We start from the raw sequence: 10,860 nt of genomic DNA on the forward strand, positions 1-10,860 counted from the left end.
AAGTCTAGAAGGTGTTGCGTTTTGTGCAACACAACGAGTCAGGATACGCCGCCATGTTGAACGAATAACACTTTGGTTCAACAACACAAAGGAAAGTGCAATCAAGCTGATCTTCCACCATGGACGATGTTACTTTCTTCCTCCATAAGTAGTGGAAAGGATTAGGTTTAAAATCGGCAACAGAAAAGTCACTTGCTGGATTTCGATAGAGAGCACTTTGTTCCATGGCGTATGTAATTTGGCGGAAGAAAACCAGCAGGATTGTCATGGCAGCCATTATCCAGCAGTTGCCGGATAACATGCAGATTATTCTGCGGTTTTCTGCCCTCTAGATAATTATCAAATATGGCCTCCTTTACTTTCGATAAGCAAGATATCCTGACCAGTTAAGTAACGCTAGCAATGTAGTTTATTTATATTAGCAAACAAAGGCGGCATAGTATTTAGAAAATAGCCCAAAAAAATATACGCGTGCTGATTTGTTTAAAATCGTGTTCCTAGTTACTCGATAGAAACACAAATTTAGCAACACAGAACTAGCACGTGCTGTTGACGTAGTGACGGCCGCGAGCAAAGAGAATTTACACTTTAATGATCAAAGTGAACAAGTTGTTCTCTTTTTTTCGTCGAGGTTTTTTCTAAAAGAAATAGAAAACATGTTATCCGCGTTTCTATCGAGTTATAGAAACACTCGAGAAAGTTTGGAAGAACTCGAAAAAGCTGTGGAAACAGTCGCCGGCGGCCCGTGTTCCCACAGCATTTCTCGTTCTCCCAAACTTCCACTCGTGTTTGATAGAAACACGGTACAACGTACACTGAACCGAAAGAAGACCAAACACATCCTTAATTCAGCCCTTTAGGATTTTAGTTATTTTTCATTTATTAACCGCATGAATTTTTTTCTGTTATTTTTTTAAAGAAAAGCTCAATACTCAATAGGGGAAGAGCACAATTTTACAGACAAGTATTAACTATTTATGTGTTTTGTTTAATTACACTCCCTATTTTGCTCCAAGTGACAACCTGGCGGTTAAGACATTCTGAAGAATAACTTGTCTGGAGTCACTATTTATCAAAAAGCTACAGAAATAACTATAGAGTCATCAAAAACCTTGCCTTTTAAAGGTCGGATGTCAATTTTTTAAATAAAGATTTCTAAAAAGCTCCATTAAAGATATTAAAATTAAAATTCAATTTCTGGCATCTTTAACAAAATGCCCTTGAAGTAATCAATTATTAAAACGCTTGATTCTGAAAATTATGGAAGAAGGTTCTTGTCCAGGCAAACTGCGGGTGGAAGAGTTAAACACAAGTGCCAGGTTCGACTAGAAATCACAGACTGGCGTAAATTTTAATCTTTTGTTAGCCACAATAAAGCGATTACTGGTTTCAGTTTTTCCATGATAGTGGGAAAAGTCGCCCTTGACCTCGGCTAACACAAAGGTTTGGCAGTTCGCCTTATCATGCTAACTTCAGCAGAATAAACAGTTTTTGAACTATTTCTGTAAACCGGTTAATGTGCAAAATGTTCTAGTGGTGTTATTGTGTAATGTAAATGAGCCTTTTATTTACCTTCAAAACATGACAGCACTCAGAGTAACTAATTTTATAACTGCGCGTTCTTTCAACGAGGTCGCTTGGAATTTTTGAACTTTTTTTTGATCAAGGCAACTGTCAAATGTGCAAAATGTCCTAGTGGTGTTATTGTGTAATGTAAAATTAGTTTTCTTTTAACCACAAAACATGACAGAGCTTCGTTAGAGGGATGGTTTCATGGTTTGGCGCATATGCAAGCTATGATATAGCCCACCCAATTTTATTGTTTATAAACCAATCAGATGCGAGTAGATAACTCGTGCGTCCGGTCCGGGACAAAACTGTCAGGCCAAAAAACAAATTTGATATTCAATACTGAATTTAGGCTGCGTAGCAGGCGTTTCCGAAACAACAAACATTAAGCCAAGGCACAATGTTATTTATGTCGGTAAATTGACCTATTGTATTCAAGGCACATATTTGTCGATCCGATGGTGGTCTGTCATGTGACATAACAGCCAATCATGTTAAAGAGTGTTATCTATCCGTCAGTATAAAGACCTGTCACATTTTCAATTATTTCCTCTTGCTTTCACCATCACAGCGAGTATATCTCTTGGCGAAAACATTTTTCTCTCCCTCCACTCCCTTATCGCCATCTTTCGGATCGACATTTATACTATGTATTTTCGCTTACCAGCCGTGGGGCGCCTTTTTCGCCCCACCTTTGCTGAAAATGATAATTAAATTACCATGGACATTGTTAACAATTAACTTTTATTTGAGTTTCTATTGAAACCGCCACAGTATAAGTGGCCAAGAAATGCCAATTCACGAGTTGATTATTTGTTTTACACCATATCATCCTCAGCAAACTAGTGCGACACCACAGAGAGTTCACGAATTCATTTCCGTACAATGTATCGGCATAAAAGATACATAATTTGGTTTTTATCAGCTGGGTTGATAATGTAAATTGGCCACCGTAAAGAGATTCGAAAGCTGACGTTTCGAGCTTTAACCCTTCGTCGGAGCGAATCGGATTGGAGTGTATACACGCAATGAACTTGACTTACTTACTTATACTGAACTCGACATTTTCTGTGTAAACCCGTTGACTTCTTCCGTGAATTTTAGGCATCAGTAATTCTGCGACTATCAGTTTCGTGTAACTGTGTTGCTACAAAAATGTTATCATTCTGCTTTCACAAAATTATGGTCTGTGATGACTGAAATACGTAAATGTACTTAATACCTTGGAGCCGGAAAATACGAAAGGAATTCTAATGAGAATTCTCATCTTTATCGCCTCGTTTTCGCGACACACCGAGAAACTTTCGAAGGCCTGCCTTCAACTAACTTTATAACTGCGTGTTCTTTCATCGAGCCCCGGCAATATTAGTGGGAGGTCATCACCGCGCGCGCCATCTCTGCTCCACCAAATCGAAAACATTAGAACCCATTGTGCGGAAGCAGTATTAACGTTATGGCCGAGCGACTGATAATTAGGACAAAGACATTCTTCCTGCAGTGAGACTGATAATTTTGTGAGAAGTTTGGGTGAGATCAGATTAGCTTATTCATTGATTTGTATTATCGAGCCCAACAGTTCAGTTGTATTCGCTTTGAAGTCAGAATTAAGTTAAGACGTATACGCGTTTGGTTGCCGTTCCGCCCGACAATGGCCACCCATGCATGCCCTATTCCGGATGTCAATTTTGTGAAAATTGTGTATTTATCTAAAGCAAAACCATGGACAATTTGACTTTTGAAATTTTGAACAATTACCAGCTATCCCTTGAATCTGTGAAACATTTTAGACAAAATGTTCATGATATAACCAATTTATTAAAAGAATTATGGAAGAGATGTGATCCATTTGATGCAAAATTCTGGAAAATATGGAGCTGAAATCTAAGGAACTAATAGTTTGACCAGTGCGTTTCGAAAAATCCGAAATTTTACAAAACTTAAGTGTTCACGCGACTTAATTGGAGTTCTTGCATCCCGTCTATCATTCGATCTCTTAGATTGTCCAACAATAAGGCCAATCCGCAAAATAAAACTTTGGCCATAATTTTATGAAACTCTGACGTTCCACCAAGATTCATGCCAGCTAACTTATTATTAACAGATTATAACATGTAATAATCTTTTAACTTATTTAATTAAGTTTCAACAGCTTGTGTGAAGGAGAAGAGATTTCTACAAAACCCACAATACTCTACTACAAATGGTAAGTGCATCTATACATATTTAATTAGTGTATGTGCGAGTGTAATTTGAAAGAATTTTCAAACATCATGAGTGGCCGGTGTAAATGCTTAGTTGCTCTAGCTTTCACAGAGTTACTCATTTCTTATATGACTGAGAAAATTATTGGTGCGCCCGCTTTGATTTGCACTGCAGCGCAAGTTAATGCAAAGTGTGTAAATGGCTCTCTTCATTTGATTCTTTTATTGGCTTCTCTGGGTTTTAGAATTGTGCCTCAAGTTAAGAAATGTCTCTCAAAAGCCGGTGGGACCTTTCCGTGGAATGATGTAGTGCTGATGGCTTATGGTGAGGCCCCAAACACGGGTTAGGCTTCCAGTAGAAACTCGTAGTGCTACGAATGTAATTTGTTTAAGGCTAGAGCTAAGTGGTATTTCATGGAGTTATGAGTACTCTAAGTCCAGCTTTATATAGTTTTACTCTTTACACTCACTTTTAGCCTTACTTAGATATAACATGTACTTTTAACAAATTCGGTGATCTCTTTTTACATGGGGTCCTAGACTTTTTCACAGATTATTCCGGCTATTTACTATACGCAAGATGGTAGGAAAGAGTAAAATTAAGAAGCCGAGGTGATTGCAAAAGCAACCAGGCCAGGATATTAACGTGCGGCTCGGGACAGAAAAAAATTGAAATGAAAGTGAAAACGTCTTTTCAGCACTCACTCAAGTACCTTCACGGTACCGAGCAGTTTTTAAGAAAAGGAAAGTTTTAACTCTGTCTGTGTACAGTGGATTACATGCATAGCAAAAGAGAATTACGCTAGGCTTATTTTCACTGTTCAAGCGTTGCCATAACGCTTAAATTTTCCAAGTGTGTGGTAACCTCTCGCACTGGCACTTCCATTGCCTCCAAACCTCAGCTACAACACTGGTAGTGTTTGTTTGGGTCCACCTATACCTTGCAAAGTCACACACTTTTCAAGCATAGCCATAACACTTGAATTTTCCAAGTGTGTGGTAACCTTTCTCGTTGGATGATCCAGTGTCTCCAAACTGCAGCGTCAACACCGGTAGGTCGGATTTTTCAGTGAGAAAACCGCTATCCTCTCGCCATACATTGTCATTGGCGTCACAATTGCATCCATAGCTTGGATCTGCGCATGATTTTGTCAACCCGCATGCGCACTTGTAGTTATCAGCTGGTGTGGCTCCTCCCCAGTAGTTCATTTCCTCGTGAATGCGTGACATCCACCAGCCATATTTGTTGCCATTGAAGAAAATACCATTATGGAGGCATTCGTACTTGATAAACTGTTCGCAGTGTGCGGAGGCATCTGCCAGGCCAGCAAGTTGTTCAACACCAGTCAAGCCAGATGAGATGTAGTGAACACGACGCTCATAGCTGCCCTTACTCTCATATCCATCGACCAGCGTTCTAGCTTCGCTGTCATGGCTGACAACTGTCACGCCAACTTCATTCTTGTCTGTCATGTCACAGTACACGGTAAACGGCTCGTACCCCCCTTCTCCATCGGGATCGATGACGTAAGAAGCACTGACAGCTTGTGAGCTGTGAGACTTTATGTCACTGCAGGTTTTTCCTGAACAGAGTAACATAAACGAACGTCAAATATATTGCTAAAATAAAGCAACATTTGTAAGATTCATTCACAGGTTCAAAACATGTACCGCTAAAAACTAAATTGTAACAAGCTATCTATGCATGGTGCCACAAGCCCGGCGTTAAAGACCTTTCACTGTTGATTAAGTTAAAGAGCACTGGAAAAAATTCTAGCACTTCTTTTCTCATTGATCTGGGGTTTTTAAAAAGTTTGTAGTCTGTGGATCCGTGTGCATGCAACAAAAATTTTAAATGGACACCATATAGTTGATTTAACGAAGTATATTTATCGAAGCGTTTGGCTATCGTATTTTACAAGCATAGCTTGAGTACCGTATGTTGAGGCCACAAGTGTAATAATTGGCCTCAAATGTAATAACTGGCTCCAAATGTAATAAAAGTTGGCCTCAAATGTAATGACTAGCTCCAAATGTTATAACAGTTGGCCTCAAATGTAATAACTGGCGAACAAGTAAACAATGTTGAGGCCACAAGTGTAATATATATATATCAGAGCTCCCTGATCACCCTATGACTATCAGCGTGAGGAAAATCATAATGCTAAAGGGGAGAGGAAGTGGTCCTGTTGTACGCTTGCAGCAAATAATAAGATCTCCAAAATGGCACCAGGCATGGCTTAAGCTAGAACCACAACCGTATGCATAGAGTCGAGAAAATTAGCATACCTCGACTCTTTCACTGTTGTAGTTAGATACAAAGGACGCACATGTTTTCTTTCTTCCTTTTTTTTTTTTTTTTTTTTTTTTCCACGTTAATATAATCAATCCAGTTCGGCTACTTTTGTTGTGTTTGTACTCTTTATCTTGTCACGGCATTTCAGGTTCAGAGGGCCGGGTCAGTTTTGTTTGGACAATAAAATACGAGATTAGGGTCATTCTTTGTTTTTTTATCATTACGCATCATACACTTTTTCACTACCGCCAAGAAGAGATGTTATGTGCTAATCAGCAAGGTAAGTCTAGACGTCTAAGCGTTTAAGTTTTGCGTTAAGCTTGAGCCAGTCTTTTCTGTAAGTCTAGGCTATGCTTGAAAACCCTGCTAAAATGACACAATCCGTTTAAAAATAAGTACACTGACTACAATACCGGCACTCTTTAACCGATTCCCTAAACCGACCAAAACTGCCCATGAGAGGAACGCCATCTACTTTTACGCCAGAAAATGATGAAAACTGAGTAGGATGACTTTCGATAACGCATGCCTCGATCCACCTAATACCGAATTTGAGAATTATTTTCGCTAAAATTGAACAAAAGTTACCCTACTCTATTATTTATTAAAACTGTCGCTTCCTTCGGTTTTTTCCATTACAAAAGAACATACAAGAAAGGATTGAAAACGACCAGAAACCACCAAAAGAAAGGTCCTTAAAACGAGAAGTGTGACGTTTTTTTTTTACCCCTCGATGAAACGTTTGCGTTCTGCACACGCTCAAAAGAAATATGTCGCAAACAGCATGAAAGCTTTGACAGCTTTCGGCAGTCTGGCTGCAATATGCAGAAATAGCCGAGCTGTATAAAATTTTCCATGACTATTGACATCACCAAAAATGCCAAATTTCAATTACTGACGGTCACGCGACTGATGACATCATCAAATACTGGCACATGAACTTGCTTATTTTCAGTAATTGATCATTATGTCCAAGTTTGGTCTTTATCTATCCAGTTGATTAGAAAAACTGACTTTTCGAGGTCACGTGACAAATGACACCTAAAATATGTTTGCAGACTCAGTTTATCGCAAATAAAACGTATTGTTTACTTGTTCGCCAGTTATTACATTTGAGGCCTACTGTTATAACATTTGGAGCCAGTTATTACATTTGAGGCCAACTGTTATTACATTTGGAGCCAGTTATTACATTTGAGGCCAACTGTTATTACATTTGGAGCCAGTTATTACATTTGAGGCAAGTTATTACCGATTTAATCAAGAAAAATCCAACTTATGGAAAGATGAGGGCATAAACCTCGCAGTTTACAAGATTAGTTTGCAAGAAACTAAAGAAAAACTTTTAAACTTACCAGTTCGTTCACAGAAAAGGCCAGCAAATCCTGGCTGGCAATCACATTGATAAGTCTTTTGTTCAAAGTTATGAACACAGTCCACATTGTTGTGACACGGGTTGCTGATGTGGCATAGAAACTGTGGAATTTAAAATAAATCGTCAATAGTTTAATGACAAGTGAGCAATTTTCCAAAATGGCGGACCCTGGTAACATCGACGTGCCTGGATCTTCTTCCTCAACTCCTTCTACTGCATGAAAAGTTTGAAAATTTTAGCCTGAGTGATTCAAAATAGCTTTAATTTCAAAACAAAAATAAGAGATATTTGAAGAGTTTTCTGGCTTTTTAGCGTCTTCAATAGATTGATTCTCCATTGACCATTGTGGCAACGTTGCTTTGAAAAAACCCGATATTATCAGGCCCACTTAGCAAATTTAAAGAAATGATTTTCTTAGTGATCGTGATATTATTCAGTAAAAGCCTCGTGATGGCCAAAACATTATGCCTGTTTGTCTTAGCAGGTAAGAAAAAACACAAAAACCGTCTGAAAGATCAAGAATAAGATTTACAGTTACGAAGGAATCCCAAATCCAACTCAGCGCTTATCATTCCATTATGGCCATTATGTTGTGCCTGCGCTTCTGTGCACCTTGGTTTTGTTTTAACTTTAGTGAAGTAAAATTTTTAATCGTGTAAACACTGTAACAAACCTCGGTAAATGGCGGAAAAATCAAAAGTAAGCCAACCTAGGCTTGTCGACAATTGAGCGCCTCATCAGACATGGTTTAGCTTAGTAACCGACGGGGTAACCGAGGAAAAGCAGACGTTGTCGCAACATCTTGACAGCAAGTGTTCACGCGTTCAGCGCGTAAAGAAGAGAAAAATAGACAAAGATTCCTCCTAATGTAAGTAGGTTTCAAGTCAACGGGCAAAAAAAAACTAAATAAACTCATGTTTAGGCAAAGAAATCCCAAACTGCTGTTTCCAGTTCATTGTCAAGTGCCGTAAGCGTTTCCTTTCTGTGAGAAGTTCAGTAGCCCCGAGATATCAAAATTTTCTTTCCACTATTCATCTAAAAAGCATTACATTTAAGGAGAGTTTGGCTCGACATCACCCCAAGCAAATTGACAACGACTCGCGTTCGGCGTTGGAGTAAAGTAAGAAATTTTATAATTTTCCAGTAGTTTCTGTGCAACATTGCAGCACTTGCTTTCCGAGAAAACCCCAAACCATCCGTTGTATGCGGCTTACTTTAGTTAATTAGTTTCGTGTAAACAGCTTCTCTAATAACTGCGGTTTAGTTACGAAACTTCGGTAAGCAGTAACCGTAGTAAACCTCTCTCGTAAAAACACGGCATTAGTCAGTTATGTTTCATAACTAGATGACAATTATTTATCCTGAGGGAATTAGTTTTGTTTTCCTGAGAATCTCGAAGTTTCCCCAGGATGAAGTTGAGGGACTGACATCGAGATTCGAGGGAAAACATAACCACCTGTTACCCAAAGGGACCAGTTATTAAGCGTTTTGTTATTTAGCTGGAGTTTCAAGGGTGTAAAGTAACCAAGCAACCTCTGGTTAGACAGGAGAGCGGGCAACATTTAGATTTAACCATAGCCACGTATCCTTAATCAACCAATGGGAGCGCGCGTTAGATTTAGCTAGACTTCAGCTATAAAACAACATTTATTATTATATACGTTAATGAAATGGAAGCATATTCAACAGTTTAAATTCAGTTACCGATTTAGTTCAAGATAGTTTCAACTAATAAACTAATAAATGTTAGTAATTAGTTTGCATCAAGTTTGAAGAAAGACGCATTTGAAACATCATAATCTGAAAACTTTTTATAAAATAATTTTCTTGTTGTAAAGTGTTGGAAGTTTTGACAAAAACTATTTACTAAAAATCTACTCATAGCACGGTAACGTTTGGAATACTATTTAAAACATCTCACTTTAGTTCATTTCTCTAAGTGGCCCCGCGATTAAATTCTCAAGCATTCTCGAGAAAGTTAATATCAAACCTCGTAAAAATGCTTAAAGCAAGTGTTATTGTGTTTTTAAATAACGCAAAACGTCTGTTTTAATTGAAATATGGATAACTTCAAGTTCAACTTTCCCTCACGGGGTCAGCTTGAGAGCTTAAGTCTCGATAAGTTCTTCTTAACTGTACTCAACATATTACCATGCCATGAGGTTTTTTGGTGACTTAATTTTTGCCATTATATTATTGCTCGAATGTTGTGCGGAAATCATCTTAAGTTCTTTCTTCAATTTTCTAAATTTAACACAGAGACTTAAACAATATGGGTTAAACACTGACAGTGGTTTCACTTACCAACGGGCTGAAATGATGGAAGGTGGTGTTTTCCTGAAGGTCACTTTCAGTGGCTCTGTATTTGTCAATGGCCAACAGCTCACACAGATAAAGACCGTGAGAGTCTCTATATGCCGCGAAGTTAAACGAATAACACTCCGTTTCTCTCATACATTTAAAGACACAGTCAAATGTATCCATAACATAAGAATATGCAATTGTTGTCGTTGATAAGTGGTGGAAAAGATCGGGTTTGAAGCTTTCTTGGTAACTGTCGAATTGTTGATGACGAAAAATAAGGGTGCTAGGCTGAGATGAGGCAAACGTTTGAGAGACGAGAAAGACGCTCAAGAAAATAATCGCAACAAGATCCATCCTGGCTGGAAACGTATAGAGGAAGATTGTAAGTTTGCTAAACAGAGGCAGGAACTAATAAACCAATAAGCATGCAAGTTGGAATCAAGCTGTGAATCATTGTTACTGACCCTAGACTTGGACCCTTAGACTTGGACGTCGACTTTCTTCTCTCCATCCTAGAAAAAAAAAATTACATTATCAATGCAACTGTTAAAGCATCGTGGTTTGGTCGTCTTACATAATTTTGTGAGTGTATAGGTGGTGACAATGTTCCGAACGTTGCTCTATTAATGATTAAACATTTAATTATGTCCACCTTATCGTACATATAATCATCAACCACTCCGGGATTATAAATATATTAATGTGTTTTCCAAAAACAACATGCAAGAATGCGCTGATATTAATTCCCCAATTATTTTCTTTAATTGGTGCCTTCGTAGATGGGTTGGTGTGAGATGGAGATGCATTGGCCGCAAAGCAAAAACAGATATCGATGTTTCTCTTAAAAATAGCAAACATTACGCCATGACCCTGGTATAATTGTTTCCCCGCACGATTTTTTTGTGCTTGTGTATAAATGTTTTCACTGTTGTTGCCAAGGGGTCTTCAGTAAATTATTGATTAAAAATTCAATTAAGTAGTTAGATCGTATGAATGTAAACACCTTCTAAGACGTTTGATATATTTTTGAAATTTCACTGTAAAGATCGATTGGTTTCCACATGATAGCTACTATCGCTTCAAAAAACAGGTTAATTGTTTATTTTTTAATACGG

The 10,860-nt window shown here is 38.2% G+C and overlaps 1 protein-coding gene across 1 annotated transcript; it reads right to left on the minus strand.

Moving 5' to 3' along the window:
• Window positions 1–3,685: 3,685 nt before the first annotated feature.
• LOC110050989 (neurexin-4-like) lies at window positions 3,686–10,306 on the minus strand. The gene is made up of 3 exons (XM_020756963.2): window positions 9,746–10,306; window positions 7,422–7,542; window positions 3,686–5,353 (listed from the first exon to the last, which is right to left on the minus strand). Exons 1-3 carry the CDS (start codon window positions 10,097–10,099, stop codon window positions 4,731–4,733), a joined length of 1,098 nt encoding a protein of 365 aa, XP_020612622.2. The 5' UTR covers window positions 10,100–10,306; the 3' UTR covers window positions 3,686–4,730.
• Between the last annotated feature and the right edge of the window lie 554 nt (window positions 10,307–10,860).

The sequence above is a fragment of the Orbicella faveolata genome, unplaced genomic scaffold (assembly GCF_042242905.1).
Source record: "Orbicella faveolata isolate gen_17 unplaced genomic scaffold, um_ofav_v1 contig_46, whole genome shotgun sequence".
Taxonomy (NCBI): Eukaryota; Metazoa; Cnidaria; class Anthozoa; order Scleractinia; family Merulinidae; genus Orbicella; species Orbicella faveolata.